Source organism: Aegilops tauschii, chromosome 2 (genome assembly GCF_002575655.3).
Source record: "Aegilops tauschii subsp. strangulata cultivar AL8/78 chromosome 2, Aet v6.0, whole genome shotgun sequence".
NCBI classification, from domain to species: Eukaryota; Viridiplantae; Streptophyta; class Magnoliopsida; order Poales; family Poaceae; genus Aegilops; species Aegilops tauschii.
In genome coordinates, this window is record NC_053036.3 from 178,510,108 (window position 1) to 178,536,621 (window position 26,514).

General features: G+C 46.1%; 1 protein-coding gene and 2 long non-coding RNA genes across 3 annotated transcripts; all 3 read left to right on the forward strand.

Annotated features, from left to right (window-relative positions):
- The first annotated feature begins 6,800 nt into the window (after positions 1-6,800).
- LOC141041986 (uncharacterized) lies at positions 6,801-9,525 on the forward strand. Its single transcript, XR_012203795.1, has 5 exons — positions 6,801-7,082; positions 7,156-7,320; positions 7,392-7,580; positions 7,667-7,737; positions 8,527-9,525. It is a non-coding gene; the product is annotated as an uncharacterized lncRNA (long non-coding RNA).
- Positions 9,526-14,285: 4,760 nt separating this feature from the next.
- LOC120973209 (uncharacterized) lies at positions 14,286-16,461 on the forward strand. The gene is made up of 2 exons (XR_005767526.2): positions 14,286-15,136; positions 16,094-16,461. It is a non-coding gene; the product is annotated as an uncharacterized lncRNA (long non-coding RNA).
- A 4,005-nt stretch (positions 16,462-20,466) lies between these two features.
- Positions 20,467-26,189, forward strand: LOC109758036 (uncharacterized). The gene is made up of 6 exons (XM_020316878.3): positions 20,467-20,825; positions 21,386-22,739; positions 22,931-23,200; positions 24,093-24,248; positions 25,157-25,294; positions 25,775-26,189. The coding sequence occupies exons 1-5, from the start codon at positions 20,482-20,484 to the stop codon at positions 25,259-25,261; spliced, it is 2,229 nt and encodes a 742-aa protein (XP_020172467.1). The 5' UTR covers positions 20,467-20,481; the 3' UTR covers positions 25,262-25,294; positions 25,775-26,189.
- The last annotated feature ends 325 nt before the right edge of the window (positions 26,190-26,514 follow it).

A 26,514-nucleotide genomic window follows, 5' to 3' on the forward strand; every position in this document is an offset into this window, starting at 1 on the left:
GGGCTTTAGGGTCCGTGCGAAGCCCAAGTGTTGAGCCCGCGACGGATTCCTATATATAATGGAGGTGCAGCACACTCATTTGGTTGATCGCTTCGGCGCCGTCACTAGGGCTTTGCATGTGTTGCAAGTAACCACCTCCACTCGCCGCCGACTGTGTGATCGGACCTAGCAGTCCGCTGCACGGTGTTCTTCCTTCACGCGCGGATACTATTAGAGGCGGTGCACATGCGCCGCTCCGACGAACCTGTACGTGGGATCCAACGACCGACTATTTGAGGGAGATCAGGCGAGGAGGAGACGACTCCATACGCGCTACCCCAACTCTACTTTCGCTACACGGCACTACGCGTCTAGGGGTAATGAACCATGATCCATTCCCGTAGCATGTTCTTGGTTGTTCTGCGCGTAGGAAAATTTTATTTTGCAGCCGATGCACCTAGCTTAGAACCCAACGTGACGGAGCCACGAGGGTCCCACAAGGTACTTGGGCGCGTCCAAGTACCTTGTCGCCTACTTCTTTGCCCTCTGACCTCCTCCGGAAGCTTCTAGGGTCTCTTATGTCCTGAAAAAATCATCAAAAAAATTCGTGGCATTTGGACTTTGTTTGGTACTAATTTCTTGGAAAACCAAAAACAGGCAAAAACCAGCACTTGGCACTAACTTAATAGGTTAGTCCCCAAAAAATGATATATAATTGCATATAAAACATCCAAGATTGATACTATAATAGCATGGAACAATCAAAGTTTATAGATACATTGGAGACGTATCAATCTAAAGGGATGATAGTAAGATAAACTTGGATAACAGATCCTACCGTGTCAAGGAAGGCTCTGATGCCAGATAATATGTGCAAACCCGAACGAGTTCATGCCCGAGGGTGGTCCAATCTTCACGTCGTAGGATTGAATCGGGGAGGATAACTAGCCGCAAGCAACCGGGGTAACTAGTTTTATACCTGCCAAGGTTGGATGCAACCCATACGTTGGGGATGGCTGATCGGAGCTACAAGAACTCCAACTCGCTGTCTGAACAATCGCATAACCACAAATGGGGACTAATGCACACTAAATGGCTGTAACACCCCGGATGTAACTTTCCATATTTGTAACTCCAACTCTTGCCATTTTCGGCTATGTGTTATGATATTCCCTTCGTGGTCGGGTTTTGTCTTTCCTTTTGCATTTTATTCATATCATGCATCTCATATCATGTCATCATGCGCATCTCATTTGCATACGTGTTCGTCTCGTGCATCCGAGCATTTTCCCCGTTGTCCGTTTTGCAATCCGACACTCCCACACGCACCGGCGCACCCCTCTTATCTCTTTTCGTGAGCGGGTGTTAAACGTTCTCGGAATGGACCGAGGTTTGCCAAGTGGCCTTGATACACCACCAGTAGGCCACCTGTCAAGTTTCGTTCCATTTGGAGGTCGTTTGATGCTCCAACGGTTAACCGGGTAACCGCAAAAGCCTTTGGTGTGTTGCAGCCAAACACCCCTCCAAACAGCCCAACAACCCATCTAAGTCTCTTCCATGCTCTCGGTCGTTTCACGATCATGTGGGCGAAAACCGCACTCCATTTGGAGTCTCCTAGCTCCCTCTACCTATAAATATGTGCACCCTCCTCCAAATTCGCGGTCTAACCCTAGCCTCTTCCTCCTCCCGCCGCCGGACGCGTCCACTCCGCCGCCGGACACGTCCGCGCCGTCGCCCCCGGCCAATCCCGCCTCGCCACGTCACCGCCGCCGGGCCCCTCTCTCTCCTCCGCCGCCAGGGCCCGCGGGGCCCGAGTCACCGCCGCCCGCGCCCGCGTCTCCGCCACCCGCGTGCGCCTCCGCCTCCTCCCGCGGACCCCGCGCCCCGCCGCCGCCGAAGCCCGGCGCCGCCGCGGCTTCCCCGCGCGCCGCCTCCGCGCCAAGCCCGGCGACCCCGCCGCCCATCGCCGCATCGCTCCTCCCGCGTCTCGACCCCGCCGCCCGAGCCCATCGTCGCCGCGCCTCCCGCGCCTCGCCGCCCTTCGCCGCCTCGTCGCCGGTGCCGTCTCCTTCCAACTCCGGTGAGCTCCGGCCCCGCCTCGGCATCCGTGCCCGAAGAACCCTAGATCAGGGAAAAAGGTTGACCCCGAAATCCTCCAAGTCCAGAGTTTATCACTTTATGTTGCCCTGTTCATCGCATCATATCTCATTGCATACTGCTCCGTTTTGCATGCACGATATATCAAAATGTTCATCACAAGATGCTCTTCATTTTGTTCCATTGTGACATGCTCGTTTGAGTTCATCTTGATGCCCAAATCGCTGGTGCAAGAGTGCTATATGCTGTTTACTGCTGTTACTTATCAGAACTGATGTTTTGTTATTTTTGTTGCATTTGATGTGTGCATCTTATGGGCATGAGATCTACAGGTGTTTTGATCTATGCTATGCCATCTTTACGGGGGTGTATGCCATATATTTTTGTGATCTATGTGGTGACTAGCACAAGCATGCAATCTAGGCTTCGTGATGTTTCTGTTTTCAGGGACTTAGAATTTTGCCAAGTCTTTACCTGCTGTTATTTTGTTGCCATGTATCCATGTGGCTACAGTGAGATCCATGCTTCTTTTGGGTATGTTCAGTAAGGATATTTTGTAGATATAGTTGTGCTCTATCCATCCATGCCCATATTTGCAATTATGGAGTGCCCTAGCATGTCCCAATCTTGCTCTACTTTTGCTATAAAATGTTCCTGGCAGAATGTTAACATGATATTCAATTTTGCCAAGGTTGTTGTAGTTGATCCATACATGCTATGAACTTGCTCTTGCCATGGTTAGCTTCATAAACATGCCATTGTGCTGTAGGTATGCTTGTTTTGTCATGCATTGCTTTTTGATGAGTGAATCGAGCTCACAAAGATGCCTTCATAATTCTGTTAATGCCATGGTCTGTTTTCTGCAAAGTCTGTAACCTGTTAACGAAACTTGCTATGTTTACATGGGTGACATCATATCTTCTGTGCCTTTTTGGCTCATGGTCAGTAAGAGACTTTTGTTCTATGCATTTAGTAGATTCATGCCATGCCTTGTTTTGCTATGATAAGTTCCTGTAGCATTTTGATTGCTTGCTCTTAACTTTGCTACCTGATGCTGTTTCAGCCATGTTCAGTATTTTCACCAAGTCTGTGAAGCTGATATCTTTTGCATTTTTGTCATGCTTGTGTGAACCTGTTATTGTGTGATATAGCCATAGCTCAGTGTTTATCTTTTTTCAAGAATCTCTTGTAGATTACTGTCATATGCTTTGTTGCTATGTTGGGGTGCTTTAGCATAGTTACTTGATGTATTCTAAGTGCTATCATGCTGTTAATCGCAGAATCGTGTCATTCTTGTTTTGCTTGCCATTTGCAAACCGTGCATCCGTTTCCGGTGATCTTTATATCGATTTCGATCGAAATCATCTATACTTTCCAGTGGCATACTTGGTTTGCCAAGTTGATGCCTTGTTCATCCTTTTTCTTCCGGAGCACGCATATGCATCGCATATCATATCTCGCATATCATGCATGTATTGCATCATGTTACTTGTGCATTTCCCGTGATTGATTGTGGTTCCATTGCTTGTGTTCTTGCTGTGGGTAGAGCCGGGAGACGAGTTCGTGAACGAGGACCCTGTTGAGTACGCTTACGAGGATCAAGCTTTCGACAACTCTGAGAACCTTGCAGGCAAGATGACCATACCCTCAAAATCACTTCTATCTTTGCTTTGCTAGTTGTTCGCTCTATTGCTATGCTGCGCTACCTACCACTTGTTATATCATGCCTCCCATATTGCCATATCAAGCCTCTAACCATCCTTGCCTAGCAAACCGTTGTTTGGCTAAGTTACCGCTTTTGCTCAGCCCTTCTTATAGCGTTGCTAGTTGCAGGTGAAGTTGAAATTGGTTCCATGTTGGAACATGGATATTTTGAAATATCACAATATCTCTTATTTAATTAATGCATCTATATACTTGGTAAAGGGTGGAAGGCTCGGCCATATGCCTGGTGTTCTGTTCCACTCTTGCCTCCCTAGTTTCCGTCATACGGTGTTATGTTCCTTGATTTTGCGTTCCTTACGCGGTTGGGTGATTTATGGGACCCCCTTGACAGTTCGCTTTAAATAAAACTCCTCCAGCAAGGCCCAACCTTGGTTTTACCATTTGACCACCTACCACCTATACTTTTCCCTTGGGTTTTCGCGAGCCCGAGGGTCATCTTTATTTTAGACCCCCCCCCCCCCGGGGGCCAGTGCTCCTTCGAGTGTTGGTCCGAACCGAGCCGCCTGCGGGCCACCTTGGGGAAACTTGAGGGCTGGTTTTACTCGTAGCTAGTCTCATCCGGTGTTGCCCTGAGAACGAGATATGTGCAGCTCCTATCGGGATTTGTCGGCACATCGGGCGGCTTTGCTGGTCTTGTTTTACCATTGTCGAAATGTCTTGTAAACAGGGATTCTGAGACTGATCGGGTCTTCCCGGGAGAAGGTTTATCCTTCGTTGACCGTGAGAGCTTATAATGGGCTAAGTTGGGACACCCCTGCAGGGTATTATCTTTCGAAAGCCGTGCCCGCGGTTATGAGGCAGATGGGAATTTGTTAATGTCCGGTTGTAGAGAACTTGACACTTGATTTAATTAAAACACATCAACCGTGTGTGTAGCCGTGATGGTCTCTTTTCGGCGGAGTCCGGGAAGTGAACACGGTTCGGGTTATGAATGAGCGTAAGTAGTTTCAGGATCACTTCTTGATCATTTCTAGCTTCGCGACCATTGCGTTGCTTCTCTTCTCGCTCTCTTTTGCGTATGTTAGCCACCATATATGCTTAGTGCTTGTTGCAGCTCCACCTCATTACCCCATCCTTTCCTATAAGCTTAAATAGTCTTGATCTCGCGGGTGTGAGATTGCTGAGTCCTCGTGACTCACTGATTCTACCAAAACAGTTGCAGGTGCTGACGATACCAGTGCAGTTGACGCAACCGAGCTCAAGTGGGAGTTCGACAAGGAACGTGGTCGTTACTATGTTTCGTTTCCTGATGATCAGTAGTGGAGCCCAGTTGGGACGATCGGGGATCTAGCATTTGGGGTTATCTTATTTTCATTTGGATTTGACCGTAGTCGGTCTATGTGTGGATTTTGGATGATGTATGAATTAATTTATGTATTGTGTGAAGTGGCGATTGTAAGCCAACTCTCGTTATCCCATTCTTGTTCATTACATGGGATTGTGTGAAGATGACCCTTCTTGCGACAATACCTACAATGCGGTTATGCCTTTAAGTCATGCCTCGACACGTGGGAGATATAGCCGCATCATGGGCGTTACAATGGCTGGAACCGTAGAGCACGAATTATGGGGAACTAGAGGCTCCTTCTTGCGAATCCGGATGAACTCACAAGAGCAAAGGTAGTAAGAATCTCTCGGATCTCTAGCAGTCTTGCTGCATAAGCTTGTAGCTGAATGGTTTGATGAAAGGTTTCTAAAAGGATGGAGGAGATGGGGTCCTATAGTAGGGACAACCCCCTTAGCTAGGTGTGAAAGGGATTCAAAAGTAAACAGCTTTGCATGGCTTCCTTGAGGAATAAGCAGTCAACTTTGGAAATTGCTAGAGAGCTCCTCGGAAATTCGCGAAGCCTTGACATTCTGAACACCTTCCACGAGAATGACTAGAACTTTTGACTCACAACTCTGAATGATGTACGGTTTTTTGCATTGGAAAGTAAATTTGATGTAGCTTCTGGTGATGTACCCCTATGGCCCCATATATCCTCCAAATGGGCTCGGCACAATGAAACATCTCTACTCCTAATGGATGAGTTGGTTGAATAGTCCCACCACTTTCGTCTGGGTTTTTTTCGTCTGGTTTTTTTTCATCTCACATCCCACCACCATATCTCCTCAGGTTGGTTTTTTTATCCTCATAATGAGAACTTTTCTAACCTTTCCAAAATTTCCTAACTAGACATGTTACAAACGGGCAAGAAACGATGGCACGTTACTAATCAATAAAATTTAGTTTCATAACAATCAATTCTAAATCCTAACTTTCCTAATGTATTGATCTTTGCCTTTTGTCTCTAATCTCTATTCCTAAAGGGGGAGTGTGCAACGGTGATGGTACGTTGTACGTCATTTGTTTGTCCCCCTCTTTCGCTCGCTCCCGCACGCACGTACGTTGCTCTGTACAGCCCATTAAAATCCTCAACGATCCTCGTAACAATTAGGCTGGTCATAGTGGGGAGTAACTTAGACTAGTAACATGCATATGTTACTAGTCTACGTTACTACCTTTATAGTGCATAGTATCATAGATTAGTATCATAGATTAGTATCATAGGTGGTCTCATTTATTGCCATGCATGACACATAGTAGCACCACATTTATTATGTTACGGTATCTACCTATGTTACTATAATCATCTCTCTCTTCTTTAATTACCTGCTACATAAGCATGTTCGCGAGTCCCAAGTACATGATACTACTTATGTTACCCCCACTATGGCCAGCCTTACGCCGCACAATTTCCTTGAGATGTGGTCCCTTCTCCCCTACTCCATCCCGTAACTCCCTCAGATTATATTTCCTTCTGCCACACCTCTGCTCTTCCTTCCCCCCTCCCGTTAACTCCCTCATCCTCGACATGGACGATCTCCTCCACAGTATCTGCGACCTATTTCTTCTTTCGCACATTATTTTGCTCTCTTTTTTCTTGGCCATGATCTGGGGCTGCGGAATACGCGGCAGGCAGCGGGATTGATATTCTGGATCTCGGGAACGGGCGAACACCACTCGTCTCGGGAGGGAAGAGCGTGCACCTCCTCATGGAAATAAAGCTGGTGGGGGGCTGCCGCGACGACGAGATCTCGCGAACCCATGAACGCCGACTCAAGGGCCACGACCTCGCCGGGCTGGGGGCTAGGGCTCGATGCCAACGCGCTCCACTTCCTGGTGCACCTCTTCGCAGACGGCCATGATAGCACATAGGTGATCTGACAATCGGTGGCTTCTGTATGATTCTATAGGTGTCAAACTACTCCAGGAGAGGCTCCACGATCATCTGAGCAAGGTAGTTGAGAATGCTTTCTAATGATAATTGGGCTGGGATTTCTGCTAAATGCTTACAGAGACTAGATGACCAGGTTTCACGGCGAGCAAGCAGGGTCCTTGATGGGATTGCTGCAGAGAACATTGGCTAGCTTGCCGGCAGTTGCGGTGTTCTGTGCTCCTATCATGTTGTGATTCACACGTCACGTTCTCTTGTATGAACGAGCATTTGGCTCTCCCAAGTCCGAACTGATCAAAAGGTAAATAAGCTTTTTGCTAGGATCATGGTATATGATCCACTTTTTGGGCTAATCTCATTATGTTGTCTCAGATTGACATATAGGATGTGCGCATGGGGATTGAGGATGCTAGAATCAAGTATGAAGTGATATGAAGATGTGCTCATGTCTTGAAGGATGTCATGCAAAATGTCCTTCTTCTGTATCAGGAAACGGTGCACATCGTTGACACCAGCTATATAAGAGCATTGATTTTCTTCTTCTTCCTCTTTGGAGGCTCGGTAGGAAGTTCAGATTTTTTATTGACCATTTTATATAAACATATAATTGTGTACTTCCATTATAGATTCAAAAAATCTATATGCAGGCCGCAATCTTTTTGAGCGATTTGATCCCTTGCTGAAGATTTCGACATATCAATTGTTGCTTCATTTTAAGGTACCGGAGACAATGCTGGGCTAAGTTTGACTAGATTATTCAACTGAATGGAGAATTGATTCCGTTAAATTAGCAGCTTCACAATGTGAGCTGCTAAATAAATATCCGTATGCTATTTTGATAGTTTTTTAGATTTTGAAAAGTTTGCTCTTTGTTAATTAAATCCACTTAGAATTATTATCAGGTAAGCGTAGTTTGTGGCATGGATTATTTTGGTGCAAGTCATTTTACAGAACTCTTCCTTGCAGCTGCATCACCAAGATTTTCAAATTTACAACAACGCTGCACTATTTTTGGAGTCATTCTTAACATGTAGTTTCCCGTGCTTCATGCAACATGCGATACTCGTAGAGGTAATAAACTAATAATTGGGTATAGTATAGAAAATCTTTTAATGAACGCATAGTATATTATGTTGTAAGTGGAGCAGTACTGTAGCTGACAATTTTACCCTTTGTAACTTTTGTAGTCCATTAATTTTTACAACTCACTGACCTGTTCCTATAATGGTATGTAAGAGTAATATAGTCTCTAAACTCCAGAGCATTGAATTGTACAGTTTTAATAGTACTCCCTCTGTAAACTAATATAAGAGCATTTAGATTACTAAAGTAGTGATCTAAACGCTCTTATATTAGTTTACGGAGGGAGTACAATTTTACATGAAATGGCTTTTTAACTACCATATTCTACTCATAAAGTCATAATGACGACTTAAAAAATCTGAATAATCGTTTCTTCTGTTTTGTGTATGTAAGATGTGGACTAAAAGTGTTGCTCTTGATACAGATGTGGATGTTGCAATATCATCACTATTATGCTTGGTTTTCGAAGAGTGTATCCAACAGGATGCACCTGACTATGACCAATTGTGCTTGCACAACACCAGGAATGTTTTTTTGAGACATGCATAGTGGTTGGAGATGCATATAACTGCATGCCTTTCTACTTTGGGCTCGGGCTTGAGCCTCTCATCGTGTGAAGCGATGCGTGACTCTATGGGATGGTTTCATCGTGTATGCTACATAGAAAATTAGGCTGTACTATATACAGGTTTGCCTTCGAATTGTATACCCTTTACAACTTTCATCTGCATGATTCAGAATATATGTTTTTCTACAATTTGTATTTTTTATGGTAGAGTCTCCCACAATGCATCTTATTTTGAAGTTACATTTGTGCGGCACCTAATTATAGATTATTTGCAGCTAATACTTGTTCTCGCCTTCTGATTGTTTATTCACACCATGTTTTAAGAGACATTATGCAACTCCATAGATGACAATAAGCTTGTCATGAATGGAAGTGGAGCTAAAGATGTATCGCAGCAGGTCGTCACCGCCCTCGAATGCTGTATGAGAAGGAGAGAACTAATTAGAGAAGAAGTATATTTTTCAAGGAATTTGTTTTTCTAATCCCGTTTCTCCATTGATTCTGAGGCAGTTTTGAACTTGGAAGCTTGGTCTGGGTTATGGTGTTCAGCTTTTCGGTGGGTTTTGTCGATTAACTTAAATTTTGTGCTTGCTGGCCCATCCTTTTGGCATCACCCAGTGATCATTTGGTGAATCTATATATATGTTTGTAGGAGAGCAAGTGTTTGTGGGCGAATACGGGTAGTTGAATAAGGCGTTTAGCAGGCTGGAGGGTTCTTATTTTTTTTATAGAGATCAAGAATATTGTTCATGTTAAATTTCAGAGGTGATGTAGGTTCCACCATCTTGATGCTGATTTTCCTCTTTGACCTGTTTGGCTGCTACAAGTACACTAATAAATGTATATTGTTCAAGTTACATGCAAAATATAATAGTGCCTCCATTCCAAATTATAAGATGTTTTGGTAGGCTAAAATTTTTTAGCCTGCCAAAACATCTTATAATTTGGAACAGAGGAAGTATTAGTGTAGTGATTGAGGTTGATGCTAAGGTCCAAGCCGTCGTCCGATATGCCGGGGAGAGACTAGAGGAGTGGAGATAGTAAGATTAGTGACGTAGGTTGCGGTTGGGTTGCTCAATGTAGACCTATGTTGCAGTAGAGGTGTGACAAAAATTTGTATGATCAATTTTTGGTCGCATGTTCGGTTTGGAGTAGGTTCTCCCTCTTACGACCACAAACCAATTACAAGAGTAAATGTGGGCCAATGGGTGGATGGGAGACGACACCACGCCCAACTTGCTTGTGTCATCTGATGTAGACATTGCATGTGAGTGTCGCAGTTGAACACATTCAGTTGTGCGGATGAAGAGATGCTAACTATCGAAGATAAATTAAGCTAGAGGGATAATATACATATATTTAGCTATATAAATGAAAAAAATCACACCACATAGATACTTAAATTACAATAGAAAATTTATCGGTATGCGCGTATATATATTTTCATCATTCTGTGGCATAAAAAAAAGCTAGGAAGGGGAGGCATCATAACGGATCCATTGGACATCTCCCCATTATAGAGCTTCCCACGAGAGAACGATAGGATCAGACGGAGACATGAAAATTTCCCAAGTATGTCACGGTTGCACGGGCATTCAGCAACAAAAAATTGTATTTGTTGCGATCAAAGATGGAGAGACAAACATTGACATTGCACTGCATGCATCTTCATTATTCGTAGATAAGAAATCAATATACCATCATCTCTTTTGGTAGGTGAGGACCATTTCGTTTTTAAAGCATACGACATGCCGACATCTCTCTGGTACATGAGGGCCATTTTATTGATTTGCTGAAGTTAAAAAGGTCTCAAACGATGGTAAGGCGAGATGAAGATGTTTCAAAGCAACAATAATACTAGAATAAGGACGAATGAAGTGAATAGTTATGAATGGGGAGGAGGGACGATAAGAGATATGCCGCTTTATCTTTTTGCAAGGAGAATATTGAGGTCATGTTGCAACATAATTTATGTGAAACCATGAGAAAATTTAGGCCTTGTTGCAACATATCATTAGCTTCTCTTCATTAGGTACTTAAATATGACATTGGGAATTTAATCCTGCTTTGCTTGGGAATCACAGTGGTCGATAAAAAGGTGGGATGCTGGAGGAGAAATTTTATTGCTTGCTGTAATGTACTTGAGGCATTTTCCGCCTTCTGCCCTTAGCAACGCACGGGCATTGCCCTAGTCAAAGGTAAACACTGACAGCATCAGCTTCACTTGAAGCTTTTTTCTCCAAACCGGTTGCTTCAATAGCTCATATGTTGTTGAATTTCTTCCATGTGATACCTAAGTTCGACCAACAAGAATGGGGATGAAAGCATAGTTGTGTCATCAAGGTTATAAGGTAAACTTAAGATAGCGTTCACTTGATCACTTATTAGTTTGGCGCGACTTCTTATGATTGGACCTATAATTACTAAAGACTTGTCGATGATTATGGCGTCCTCATCAGAGCCACTGAATCGGAGTAAGCCAAGCCGCTGGCGTGCGGATAGGGTGTCCAGCTTGCAAACGAGGCGGGTGTCCAGAATCTTGTCTTCAAGATGGATAACCAGGGCATAGTGCAATCCTGTCCATGGAGCCTATATTTGTCCGATCAACCTTTTTCGAATTAGCACGGTTGCTAAAGCACCTACAGTTGGTTTATTTTCAGCAGCGCGGACGATCATAGACGTTGCGAACGTGTCCACCTGCATCCCTAAAGCTACCTGATTGACAGTTCTTCTAGCCCACCTCACAAGATATTTGTCCACTGCGGCTAACGGCTCCTTTATCTCTTCAATTAGGGGACCAAACCTTGATCGATCGAGCTCCCTCGAGTGCACGAATAGCTGCCGGCGCGAACGAGGGCAACTGTCGGCATTCCTAAGAGCATCTCCAGCCGTATCCCCAACAGGCCCTCTCCAGATGTCTTTTCCGCGCCGGCGCCTAAAAATCGACCCAGTCACGCCCCAGGAGCCCGACGCCGGTTTGGGCCGAAACTGGCGCCGGCGGACCCAGACCGAACCCGGCGCGCTGGGGGGCGCCCAGGGGCGCCGGGCCGAGCGGTTTTGGCGCGAAAGCGGATGGGACCGCCGAGTCAGCGAGATGCCGCTTTGTCGCCCTCATCTCCTCGGTTCCCGCGGGAATCAATGTGAAGGCTGCCGCGCTGGTCAGCCTTCATTGATGCCTCATGGGCGGCGCAGTGAACGCGCCGCGACGCGCGTCCAGCCACGTGTCACCCGGCATGCAGCCTGTCGCCGCCCCGCTATGGTTATAAAAGGCGACCTCCCGCCGGTGGACGCCACAGCTCTCATCCCCCCCCCCCCCCTCTTCGGCGTAGATAGCAACACTCCCCTCTTCCCGCCGACGAGAAAGATGGCCGAGAGGTACCCAGGCGACGGCGCGGCGGCGAACGGCTTCGGCCGCTGCCACCTGCAAGAGCCGGAGGCGCGCCTGCTCTACGAGGCCGAGTACCCGACGCCCCCGGACATGCGGGTGCCGGGGACGTGGAGGCTGAGCGCCGGCGGTGTCCCGGTGCCACCGGTGCCCGAAGGGGCGGCGCGGCGGGCCGAGATCGCCCGCATCCGCTCGTCCCTGACGGAGGAACAGCCGAACGAGCCGCGCTACACCACCGACAGTCACGGCCTCTGGACCATGTACTTCCAGCGCTGTCGCGAGGAGCAGATCGCCTCCACCAACGGCATCATCCTGCGGGGCCGCCTCAACGCCGACGGGCGGCGCGAGTGGTGGGGCGTGCCAGGCCGCACCCTCGAGGCCGTCCTCGACCACATCGAGACTGGCAACGTGCCGCGCCTCGAGTACCCGCCGCGGCCGTCCTTCTCTCGCCGCCGTGGTAGCTCCTGGACGCCGTGACGGATGGAGCCGGTGTCGTCCTCGTCGTCGGGCTCCGGCTCGCCAGCCGCGATACGCCCGGTCAAGCCCGAGCAGGAGGAGACGCCGCTCCGGCGCCGCACCCGCAGCGGCGCCCTCGTCATCAACGAGGGTGCCCGACCCTCCCCGCCTGGTCCGGCTCCGGGGAGGCGCTCCCTCCACCTGGTCCGGCCGAAGCCCGAGCCGGGGATGCTCCCGGTGAAGCCGGAGCACGTCGAGATGGCAGCCCCCGACGACGAGTCCACCCTCAAGTGGGCGAAGAAGGACTACGTCTGAGAGCAGGTCCGCCGCCAGCGTCGGGCGTACGCGGAGCTCCAGGCCCGGCGCCGCGGGCGTGAGGAGGGCGGCGTCATCGTCCTCGACAGCGATGAGGAGGACGAGGCAGGGCCGTCCAGCGCCACCGCGCCTCGGCGACCCTGGCCAGGGCTGCAGCAGGGACGACGCCTGCCCAAGCCAGCCGCGCGACGACGACGACGACGATGACGGCGACGGCGACGACTACACCCGCTTGTACAGGCTTCTCGGCATGTAGACGACAGTGGCGGCTAGGCGTAGTTTAGGCGTAGTTCAGGCGTAGTTTGCATGTTTTCTGTACAAATTTCAATGAAGTTTCGCCGAGTTTGCATATATTTTGTACGCAACATCGCCGAACCCGGGGCGACCGGTGAGCCGACGACTGGGAGCTAGGTCGCCCCCACGCGCCAATCTAGCGCCGGCTCGCCCCCAGGGGGCTCTTTTTCGGCGCCCTGGGGACGAATGGCTGGAGATGCTCTAACCCCGGCTGCCTGGGCCGCCGGCACCGTGTGCGTGTCTGACGCTACCACACAAGCGCTGCACGCAGCCTTGTAGAGCACCTGCTACCCCTCAAACGAAGTTCAGGTTCTTCATCGCCATGGCATCTGTGCTCGCGAACTCACCATAGATTTGGCCCTTCATCAGCCTGTGATGCTCGAGGAGGGTGAGCTTCGAGTGCTGCTCGTCTTGCGCCTGCTGAATCACCGACACCAACTGCACCTCCGCCATGAAGGCGTTGAAGTGTGTTTGCGTCTACTCCTTGGTGAAGTCGGCAGGGATCGGCGTGGCGAGGGGCGCTAGCTCGTTGTCGAAGGTTTCCTCCATCGTCGGGTCATTGTCGCTCACCTCCGACGAGCTCGCCAACAAGACTGCAAGTATCCCCCACGCCCGACAGGCCGTCCAACCGGCCACCTACCGGTTCTACTCCGTCGAGAGGCTCCCCCACATCGCTCTAGAGCTCATGGTCACGGGGGAGGTGGTGCACGAAGGAGGATTGCAAGCGGACGTGGTATAGTGAGGATCTTGCCGGGCAAGACCGTGTTTAAAATGGTGCGTGCGGGACAGGCCATGCGGTGAGGTATGTCAACGGGCACCGAAGCAGGTTTCTCAGTCGCTGGCACCCTTTTAATGCCGGCAGGTGGGCAAACGGGCAATCGGTTTGAATGCGGTAGATACTCGCCCCGTCTCTTCCAGTCATGTCGCTCCAGCATTAAACATACACGGAGACATGACGCGGTGCAGGTGGCACTCTCGGTCGGGGTGCCGCTTCAATGTCGGTTCAAGTGAGAGGCTGCGTTCGCTCTAGGCCGGCTTGAATGTGGTGACTCTGTAGCGGCGTTGACCACTATTAATGCGCGACAACTGCTTCATGGGGAAGAAGCGCGGAAGAGGGTTTTGGGCGGGTCCGCGGTGACGGACACGTCCATGACATTGGTCTGAACGTCCGCAAAGCCCCCGATTTGTGTTCGGTCTGCTGGATTTCGGACAACTGAACTGGTCTGCGAACCGACAGGGTACCATGTTGAACGATAAACTGCGTCTAAACAGCTACACCCGGACATATACGGGTGTTTTGAGGGTCCGCGTTGAAATGCCCTGTAACCCAATCCATCCGTGCGGCGCAAGATAATCATGGCAAGTTGCCAGTAGTACACGACATAAGTTGAATTCACAGATCTTTAAAATCTACCGTAACTTTAATCGACAAAGCTAATTTCCAGTCGGCTGGATTTTTGCAACAAATCCGAACGCTCTGGATGCCGTCCGTTATAGATCGTACGACCATCGCGCACCGAAACATGTAGTTCACTGATATTTACAAGCCTTGCCACCGCCTAGTGAAAAAAACTGCTTCGTCCGTCTCTCTTCTTCGAATCCCCACACAGCGTCCTCCCAAGCCGGCCGCCGCGGAAGAAGCCGCCGCCGTCCGAGCACTCTTCGAAGGCCCCCTCCAGGAGCGCGACCATCCCGTCCGCCTGGCCGGCCCGCTCCCCGTATCCTCCCCCACGCTCCCCACCACCGGCGCTGAGACCGAGTCATCCGGCGACGACGAGGCCGCATCTGAATCCGGCGACTCCTCACGCCCCGCGCGCGCCCGCCGCGACCTGTGGTGAGTGTGTGAGTGGTTCCGATGCACTAGTCTCTCTCCATATTCTCTTCGATCCAGTGCTAGCTGATCTGATCCCGACGGTTGTCTCTGTTGTTGTCCGCGAGGGGCCGGGCGAGCGGGGTGCGCAGTGGATGGAGTTCGTCTCGTGGGAGCCAAGGGCGTTCGTCTACCACAAGTTCCTGGTAATCACTAGTGCTTCCCATCTTGCCCCTCTTCAACATTCAAAATCACTGCTGCCGACATGGTTTATTCGAACTGTACCTGCTCCCGCATGCACATTGTTATGCCTATGTAAAGACTAGATTATTGTAGGCTCCATCTCGTATCATCTCAAATTTTGGGTGAATTATGTGTGTGCTTTTTGGTGAAATGCCGGCCGGCTTTCTGAGTTGCACTTTTGTCTAGAAATGAGACGGCGCTGGACTATCACTTGGTAGAAATGAGTTTGACAATGATTAATGGAAACATGTTGTTTTTGCTGCACTTCTGTTTTTTGTATTTTGGGATCTTGGCTGGACTGCATGCCATTGCCTCCGGGAAAGGAAAGATTGTAGTGATATTTTTACTGGCTTTAGTTCTACATTCACTGGAGCTCATGTATGGTCGGTTATTACCTGATCTATTATGGAAGAATGGAAATGTAGACGGTGTGAACAAAGTACTCGTCGAATCTTGGCAGCCAGGTCCTGCTCGACATACTTGTAGCCCACGCCCTTGGCGTCCAGCGCCATGCGCACACGTGCAATGAACAGGCTCAGCCGTAGGCCCAACAGCTTCACGTCTCCTTCGACACTCGCCATTGCTGTCGTTTGTTTCCTCCCTTCTCTCCTTGTTGATCTCCTGCTCCTGGTCCTCTTTCAGTCGGACTAATAGCTTCGCGTTTCTGCTGGTGGTTAACTACTTTTATATTGCTTCAGTACTGTTAACGCGCATCACCTTGTGAGCTAGGTTGCAACTGGTAACTACTCGAAATTTTCTCCATGGAATTTCTGGGACGAGGGTGATTGTTGTTTGACACTTGCCTCCTCCATATGTTTCTGGCACTCTCCTGACTTGACTCTCAAATCTGAAGCTTAAACATGTTGCTACTAGTTTCAGACTTTTGTCAAAGCAGGATAATGGACTTGAAGTGATTGCAGATTTCTTAGCAAGATCAGACAGACAAAAAGGAAGATTCACACAAGATACAACATGGGTGTCAAGGTGCGCATAGGTGCATTCACAAAGAGAATTCTGAAGCTTCATGGCGTGCCCCACCAGACCACGTTGTCGACGAGTGCGTCCGTCACCACTCCCTTCGCCATCGTGGCTCACATTTTTTGTTCTACAACAGTTGATGTAGCGTCTTTCACTGATTCTTCCACTGTTTAGACTACCAACACGACTCTTATGTAATTATCATGGTGCTAATGCTATAGTTATCAGGGTGTTAATGATATATTTATCACACTTGCTTATGCTAAAATTACCATGTTGAATTTTTCAATGGAGACATATATGTTTTTAACAGGTGTATGATGGTCTGTGGTAACTTTGACTTGGGAAAAATTATTGAGACATATCTCGATATCTTCTGTGTAAATATCATGGTAACTTACGCACCGCAGAAATGATAACATACAATACTGTAGTAAATGTTGACATGGAAAAGATCCCTCACGTAACTTCCAATCAGGTACGCATCACAGAACTTGATCACTCACGCATAAGTACCCGCGTAAAAATACCCCCCCCCCCCCCCCCCCCCCCCCCACAATTTCTCTGGAAACAACACAATAATAGATGTAGAGCGGAGGCGAAACTTTCGTACAAACACTCTGTAACTTTTGACCAAGGGAAGAAGAATCGTCTGGGGAAAATAACTTTGGTAACATATGACTCACCGGGGAGTTGTTGAAAAACAACCACCCCCCCCCCCCCCCCGGCGCCTGATAACTTGTGTGCAAATAGCCCTATAGAAACACCACGGTAACTTATGACTCGCTGAGGTGTTGGTGAAAACATACCCCCCCCCCCCCCCCGCCCCCGGGATAACTCTTTCCAAATAGCACGACAATTTACACACATTAAAGTTGATAACTTATATATAAACACTGCGGTAACTTCTATCCGAGGGGAAAAAGAATAGTTGAAAATGCATCCCTCTTGATAACTTATGTGCAAATAGCATGATAATTTACACACAGTGGAGCTGATAACCTATGTACTAACACATTGGTAACTTTTGAACAAGGGGAAAAGGGATTGTTGAAAACATACCTTTCCCTTGCCCCAGATAATTTACGCACATCGGGGCTGATAAACTATGTATAAACACCGTGGTAACATATGACTCGAGGGGTGTTGAATACATACCCCCTCCCTCCGGATAATTTGTGTGCAAATAGCATGATAATTTACGCACAACAAAGATAATAATCTATTTACAAACACCGATGTAACTTCTGACCGAGGGGAAAAAGAATAGTTGAAAACGTACCCCCTCGATAACTTATGTGCAAATAGCGTGATAATTTACACACAGTGGAGCTGATACCCTATGTACAAACACATCGGTAACTTTTGGCCGGGGAAAAAAGGAATTGTTGAAAACATACCCTTCCCCTGACCCTGATAACTTCTGAGCAAATAGTGTGACAATTTACGCGCAATGGTGCTGAAAACCTATGTACAAACACATCGGTAACTTTTGACCGAGGAAAAAAAGAACGAGAAAGCTAAATTCCGAACAATTGGAATCGAACCTCCATCCTAGAGGTTTAATTCCAAACTCGCTACCACCAGGACAACTCATTGCTAGCGATTAGATTTAGGTTAGCTCGCTTATTTTTTTGACGAATGCTGCCTGTGCATTTTCTTTATAGTGGGCGTGATTTCCTGTTTTATTTTTTCTGGATCTTGTCACTGGTCATAAACCGTATAACATGGTTGTTTTATGAATTTTTTTGGCTGTTTTTATTCGCTCATTTTCAGACAAAACAATTCTATCTTCATCACTTTTCTTTTCTTTGTTGCGAGATTTTTTTTTACGAAAGCACAAACAAGTTGTTGAAATATAACCCGGTAAGTTATTTTATGAATGAAATGATAATTTATAATCATAGACTTGATAACTTATATACCATCATCATGATAACTTTAGCCCAAGGAAAAAAGTTCACAACCCGGTAACCTGCATGTGGATAGCATGGTAATATAAGCATCACAAAGAAATTGTCTTTCATGCAAACACCACAAAAAATTGACCCAGAAAAAAAGTTGTTGAAAATATATACCTCCGATAACTTCTGCATAAATAGCATGATAAAACAAGCATCGTTTATCAGATAACTTAAGTACAAACTACATGGTAATTTTGACCAAAGATTTTTTTTAAAACATACACCGTGATAGGTGTGTTTTTGAGAATATACCCCGGTAACTTCCATGTAAATGCATGGTAGTAAACTCACAGCATGGCTGATAATTCACGCACAAACACCGTGATAACTTTTTGACCCAAGAAAAAAATTGTTGTCAAACATACAAGGGTAACCTATATGAAAAAATTATATGGTAATATGCGCACATCAGAGTTGATAATTTACTTAGCCAGAGTGTGCTAATTTTTTGATCAGGGAAAAAAGTTGTTGAAACGCCCTCCCCTGGTAACTCATGTGTACTAGCTTGGTAGTATATGCATAACTGTGTTGATAACTTACTTAGCCCACACATGGTAACTATTTTTGACTGGGGGGGGGGGGGGGGGGGGTTGTTAAAAAGAGCATTATAAATTCTGTATAAAAAGCATGGTAACATACGCACAACAGACCTGATAACTCACACACAAACACCATAGTAACTTTGACTTGGGTGGGTTGTTTGAAAACCATAGCTCCGATAACTTTCGTGTAAATAGCATGGTATTATAGGCACCGTATACATGATAACGCGCGCACAAACACCACGGTAACTTTGACCCGGGGCGGGCCGGTGGCAAGGTTGGAAAAGGCGGTAGGCGTAAGCGAGACGGTTGGCCTTCGCCTAGTGCCTAGGCGGTGCTTAAGCGCACTAGGCGCGGCCTAAGGGGTAATATAGTTTTACTATCATGATGTATTTGCGAGTATTATATGTGTGTAGATATTAATTTAGGGCAAATAAATAAGTTAATTTCCAGCCACTCCCATTGGAATATGGTCTGTTTGGTATACTAGTGCAATATGGCATGATTTTTCACTTGGGTAGACAATTCCTTGCTTGCCCTGCCTAGACTTCCATTTATGCCCTAGGCGAGGCGTTTGGCCATCGCCTAGCGCCTAGGCGTGCCTAAGCGCCTCCTAGGCACTGCCTTTTCCAACATAGGCCGGTGGGGGGAGGTGAGGAAGTTGTTTGAAAACATACCCTCTTCCGATAACTTATGCATAAATAGAAAGGTAATATATGCACCGTAAACTTTGCCCGGTAAAAAAGTTGTTGAAAGCATACCACGCGCGGTAACTCATGTGTAAGCAACATGATAATATACACACATCGGAGCTAATAACTTACTTAGCTCGGGCAGGGGATTATTTGCACGGAAAAAAGGTCATCAAAACGTATCAACATGGGATCTAGTTCTATAGGTCTTGTCGCGGTGGATTTTTTATGTGACAACGATTTTTTTATCAACGATTTGAGCTATAAACATTTTGAAGTTTGAAAAGAGAGCAGAATCTAGGATGACATCAGCTTTTTTTTCTCTACCTCTAATGCATGCATGTGCATGTGAAGAGAAAAATTAAAGGAACCATTTTCATGCCCGATAATTTTCTGTCTAAACAGCCTGATAATTTATGTATCACAATCATGATAACTTACGTTGCATAGGCGTGATAACTTTTTACCTGAAAAAAATGTCATCGAAACATACCAATATGGGATCTAGTTTCGAAGGTCTCGTCGCAACGAATCATTTATGTGAAAACGGTTTTTTAATCTGACCGACGGTTTGAGCTACAAAACATTTTGAATTTTATTTTTAGATAGAATCTTTGCTGACCTCAGCTTTTTCGATTTTTCAGCATGTAGCTGGTGTCCAAAGAGGGAGTCTGCATGCAGCATGCGACAGGGAGAGAAAGTATGCGTGCGCACGGCTGCATTTGCAATTAAAGATCGATTAGGGGAGGTGTACTGATCTATTGCTTAACTTCCGAACAGTTGGAAGTTAGCGAAGTCCAACTTTAATTCACACAAGGCCTCTAAATTTTCAACAATTTAGCACCGCGTACACGGCTCTTTGGACTTTACAAGCACGAATTTGCTTCCTTGCCTCTAAATTGCATCGTAGTCCAATGCCCAAGTTGCCAACTTTTTTTTTCTGAGACACAAGCCAAGTTGCCAACTACTCCTCGTTACGACCAGGCCTGCTCCTTGAAGCAAAGCAAGTCGGCCGTGGGCCGAACTTCCTTCCGACCCGAACCCTACGACCGTTACATCGACAACGAGTCCAGGTCGGCCACGGGCGCGCGCGCCCCTGGCGACTTGGAGCGGGGCGAATAAAGCATCGTGGATGCCCTCTTCTCCAAGAAAGGACCGAGGAGGCACCAGCGTGGACAACAAACAAATATCGCAAAGGAGGGGGAAGCAAAAGCAGAGCCGTCGTCGCCTCCGAACCCCACACCGCCGCATCTCAGTTCCAATCCATCCCGCCGCCGCCGCGCCGCGACGCGCCTCCCTCGGCCCCGTGGATCGCGGCTCCGGTCCCGAGTCTCCTCTCCGCTCCGCCCTCCGGGGGCTCGGTCTGGTCCGCCCTTGCGTGGGCGGGCTCTCCTGGGGTTTTGGCGGTGGCTGGCATGCTCTCCGGCGACCTGGTGCGGTGAACCCGATGCTGCGCCTACTGTCGGTCGGCGAGAGGTGCGCTTCTTCTTCTTCCTTCTCGTCTCTCCGTTTATGTCGGCGGTTCTTGTAGAGGGGAAGGTGGATCTTCTTGGGGAGTTTTCAGACTGAAAACGACACGGCTTTGCTGAATTCTTTTGCCGATTTATATATGGTACAATGCGCTCAACTGAGTACGAATATATTTTATTGTGAGTTGCTGGCGTGGAATCGGAAGCTGTTGTAGTTTGGAATTTGGGGTTTGTTATTACTGTGATCAATTGGGCTTCAAATCTAGCTTAAATATGTTAATTCTGCCACATACTATGCCTGAACATGTGTCCATACCGTTACATTGGCCCAGATAATTAGTTTGAAACTTTGATGCTTCATGAATGAATGCATTGTCGAAGTTTGCAATTTGATTCTGTATATGCTGGATAAATAAAATATGGCTAGTATTTTGGGGGAAGTTGTGAGATGATTACCCGAACCACATTGCTTGTGCTGTACAATGAGTTTTAAATTTCACCCTGTAAGTGTTAGACAAGCTTGGAAACTTGCAATATTTGATGTTGTGCTCTTACATTTGTGAGCAGGCTGTTGACAACCGGAACAAATAGGCGGGCAGCCCGTTTGTCCCAGTTGAGTCACGCCAGTGGTTACTACGCAACAGTGAGGGACAATGGCTTGTCAACAAGGCGAAATATCCCGCCCGTCTTCTCTAGAATGTTCTCACATTACAAGGACATTGTCAGAAAGAAAGTTGAGGATCACAACTATAGAAAAAGGTTTTCCAGAGGCTATGGTTCCCTCTCTGGGGCAGTGTCAAATTCATCTGCAAGACAGCAAGCCCAATTGACGTTGAAGCGGCCCAGTCATATATACTCGTATAGTGGTCCCCGATTCCCGTTGCTGAGTCGAGCAGCCTGTGCGCTAACTCTGTCCTTAACGAGATCGCATATCATCCCTGGGGTCGTGGCTTTAGCTTTTGGGAAGATGGCATTGTCGCAGCCTGTCCTGGCAGACTCGCGGCCATGCATGCCCAAAATGGAAGGCATTGTCATGAGGACACGAGATACTGGCGAGTTGCTGTCAGCCATGGCTAGGTCAGTCTGGGAGGGTATCACTTTGTTTATAAGAGCAGTTCATTTGGCATTCCTGTTCTTCCCTGCAACTGCATTAGCTCCATTTGCTGATAGTTTAAGTATAGAATTTAGAAGAAGGTGGCTTTCTCTTGTACGTCGTACCCTTGAAAAGGCAGGGCCAGCATTCATTAAGTGGGGTCAATGGGCTGCAACTCGCCCTGATCTTTTTCCAAGTGATCTCTGTGTTGAGCTTGCAAAGCTTCACAGCGGAGCTCCGGTGCATGGCTTTGCTTACAGCAAAGCTTCTATTGAGAAGGCATTTGGCCGTAAGCTATCTGAAATATTTGAAACATTTGAAGAGAATCCTGTAGCTTCTGGAAGCATTGCACAAATACATCGGGCCACATTAAAAGATCGTCCTGACTCGAACCCGACCAAAAAAAAGAAAAGAGATCAACATCCTGTAAAGCATGTTGCAGTTAAGGTGAGGCATCCTGGTGTGGGGGAATCAATCAAGAAGGACTTCTTACTCATCAATTTTATGGCAAAAGTTTCGAATGCCGTCCCTGGATTGAGCTGGCTAAGGCTGGATGAGAGCGTCCGCCAGTTTGCAGTTTTCATGATGTCTCAAGTTGACCTTTCTAGGGAAGCTTCTAATTTGCATCGTTTCAGACACAACTTCCGTAGATGGAGACATGTTTCATTCCCAGAACCATTGTACCCACTTGTCCATCCAGCTGTCCTTATCGAGTCATTTGAGAATGGAGAAAGTGTTGCTCGTTTTGTGGATGAAACTGAAGGAAATTCTCGGATGAAGAAGGACCTTGCCCACATTGGGACATATGCATTCTTGAAGATGCTTCTGGTATGCACGTCTTTTATTTGTTTCCTATTTTTCTCTTTTCCCCTGAGTGGTGGTTTACTGGCGATTGGTATAGCCATATAGCACCATGGTTAGCCTTAGAAGTATGATCTGTTGTTAATTGTTTATCTGATATATTCCCAGTATAATTCAGCCACTGAATTCTTCTTTATCTTTCTTCCCTGTTTCTACAGGAGGACAATTTTATTCACGCGGATATGCACCCGGGAAACATTCTTGTCCGTCTAAACGAGAGCAAGAATAAGAGGAAAACGTTTTTCAGATCTAAGCCCCATATTGTTTTTCTTGATGTTGGCATGACTGCTGAGCTCTCAGTAGCTGACCGTGATAACTTAAAACAATTCTTCAAGGCGGTTGCTATCAGAGATGGTCGTACGGCTGCTAAGTGTACGTTACGATTATCAGATAACCAGAGCTGTCCAAATCCAGCAGCCTTTACTGAGGTAAAGCATGAAACTTGTAGGCAATATTTAGATCTTCAGATTTTATAGTTCTTTACTTGATATGTGATGTTTAAGTGCAGCTACCTTCATTATGGCCATCAGATGTCATCCATCGTATATTATATGTACATGTATTCGTTCTTGTACATAACATCTGGGTGCCTGCATATACAGATATTATGATTATATTCAGTATCATGCATTTCATGGAGAGTTCGAAATTATTTATATGCTAAAGAATATGTCATCTAATAGTAGGATTTGGGGTGTGTTAACACAATATTTAACTGGTTTGCTGGGGTTACTCTTGCCTGCCCTATGCCAATATAAGGGATTTTGAAGGATCCTTGCCCTCTTGTTAGCTCAGGGATTTTAGATTCATGCCTTTCTTCCTTCAGCTTAGATGCAGTGCAGTCCAGATATGTTGGCTTCAGTACTAGCTTTTGTATTTTTTATTATCTATTTGCATAACGTATTTTCCACCCAAGTAGTCTAGCTTCAATTTTGTGTCCATTGCTGTATCTCCCAATCAATAACAGGCTTGTGCAACTCAATATGACTATTTTGGCCTCAGATTCGGAGCTCAAAGTTGCTAATCACTATTGTTAGTTTTTTTTGAGAAAATTGTGTTGATTAGTTGTTTCTACATTAATTTAATCTGGGCCTAATGGTCCTTCTCTGGTAGCTGCATGCATTGACCAGGGGATAAATAATTGGGCGCAGAATCAGTTTTCACGCATTGATAGGAACCTGTACTTTTTATCTAGTCTTTGAGGGTTTCGTCTTGTCTTCTGAAATATTCTGCTATACTACAGATTGCACAATCCTGATGTTTCTACACATTTTTTCCCTTGAATAACAGTACTAATATTTTTATTATTGGTAATGGTAGGAATTGGATAAGACATTTACGTTCTGGGGAACACCGGAGGGAGACGTATTTCATCCTGTCGAATGCATGCATCAATTGCTCGACACAGTTCGTCGCCACAAAGTCAACATTGATGGCAACATCTGTACTGTAATGGTGACAATTTTGGTTCTTGAGGTAATGCACTGTTGTAACACTTTAAATTGATATCAATATAATACTTGCTATGTTTCGGTTATTATACTGTCTACAGAAGGGAATTTGATGTCTTTATAACGATCTTCGTTGTTTTTCTCATTTGACAAATTATTTTTTAAATACTTTCTTTGTTCAAGAAAGATGATATAGACATGGGCAGTTGGGCACAGTTGGCTATCATGCTACTTTGACCATTATATAAAATTGTGAAAATACATAAAAAACTATATTGTGAAAAAATCCTCACAAAGACTGCATCGTGTATTTTCAACCAGAGGTAGTAACTTCCAGGGTTGATTTAATTTTCATCATCACTACATTATACTCCCTCCGTCCCATAATATAAGAGCGTTTTTTACACTAGTGTAGTGTCAAAAACGCTCTTATATTATGGGACAGAGGGAGTAGTATGTTTTATGCTTAATGTGAACTTACCTAAGGAAATAGAACTAGTTTACAGGGTCTAGTCAGTTTGGTTGCTGACCACCCTTTTCTATGCTATACTACAAGCTACAATACACTGTGCATAGTATCCGTATGCCCTTAGACTAGCCACAATGGGTAGTAACATAGAGTAGTAACATTGCCCATGTTACTACTCTATGTTACTACCCCTATAGTGGGGAGTAACATATGTGTGGTAACATGCAACACTTCATTTATTAGGCTATAGACTCATCTTGCCTTGATATGTGTGATGTTACTCATACTAGTAGTAACTAGCTATGTTACCACATGCCTCTCTTTCTTCATTTATTGCTTGCCACATCATCTATTTTATCTAGATATGTGTGATGTTACTACCTATGTTACTCCCATTGTGGGTAGTCTTACAGGAATTAGGAAGATGGATATTATACTTACCATGGCTATTCATTCTACTGTAGGGGTGGCAACGCAAGCTAGACCCACGCTTTGATATCATGGAAACATTGAAGACTCTACTAATAGAGAAGGAAGTTAAACAACCACCACCAGATTATTTTGGATAAGCCATTTTTCAGTTGTCAGAGTACAAGGATCAGGTAATGTGATTTTTATAACATGTATTCTTTCGTTCAAAAGTGTACCATTGTTTTGTGCTAACCAACCTTCTAGCACAAGCACTTGAAATATGATGTTGGCACAAAAACCCCAGCCCATGGAATAAGCTCATTTGAGTTTCGAGCTATGGATTCTTACCCAATGCTGCAGTTGATTTTCACACTAACTCTATATGGCACGTAATAACAGTGCCTCCGGCCTTTTGTTAGTTGCTGCTGAAATTTGGTGTAGAAATCAAACAGTGCCTCACGCCTTTAGGTAGTTTGCTGCTGAAATTTGGTGTAGACCATCAACTTATCCTGTGTGCACCAGCTTGTATATCAGAACCATAGTTGTCATATCTGCTGTTTTACATGTACATTGTTTCCATCCGATCTTACATGATAAAATGGAATTTCAAACTTGCAACTAGGATGTTCATCCGCTCGCAATTCTGATATCTGTTGCATATCTTTTGGCAGATTATCCCAAACACGGCATCAGTGAAAGATGACGACTGCATGGGACAGAAGTTGGAATGCCTAACTCGTGAAGCAAATTAAAGTAACACTCAATGCTGTTACGCACTTGTTCTGCCTCCTTTCTGAAAGTAGTATTAGATGCAACTTACTGCACTGGGTACAGTTTGACAACCTTCAGTGCGAAAATTTTGGCCGCCGCCTTGGGCTGATTCAGTCACGGGGTTCTGTAATCCGTCAAATCTCTTTCTAGATGTAGTTACATGATGATTATCATAAACTACGTTGCAGGGTAGTGTGAATTTTTCTTCCAGGTTAATCCTTCGTACTTGCAGCTGTGCTGTCCCGATGTAAAGTTTGGATTCGGAAGACCATGGCTGTGAATGTCTAAGCTATACTTTTTGCGTTTTCTGTGAAACCCTTAACTGGTGCAATTTCGCCAACTTCAATTGTTTGTTTCTAAGCTACTCCCTCCCCGTTCAAATATAAGATGTTTTGGATATTTGTGAACAGGCGGAGTAGTGTACGTGGTTTCTAAGCTTAACTATCATGTTGACGCCTCGGAGTAAACTTTGGTGATTGGACTGAACAGGCTTTCCCATGGCCCGGAAAGCTAGCGAGTTGCTTTCACTTTGTTCGCGCCGATTAGATTAGGCGTCTGGCCGGTACGTCCTGTGCAAGACCTTAGAGCATCTACAATAAGCACTCAGACCTCAAATAATCTCTTCTACAATTGGATACCA

What these genes read in the sequence shown, in the direction of transcription:
- LOC109758036 (XM_020316878.3), top strand. Translation starts at nt 20,482, where the DNA reads ATGCCCTCTTCTCCAAGAAAGGACCGAGGAGGCACCAGCGTGGACAAC. An exon ending in CATTCTTGAAGATGCTTCTG is followed by an intron (nt 22,740 to 22,930) that starts GTATGCACGTCT and finishes CTGTTTCTACAG; the next exon opens with GAGGACAATTTTATTCACGC. An exon ending in TGACAATTTTGGTTCTTGAG is followed by an intron (nt 24,249 to 25,156) that starts GTAATGCACTGT and finishes ATTCTACTGTAG; the next exon opens with GGGTGGCAACGCAAGCTAGA.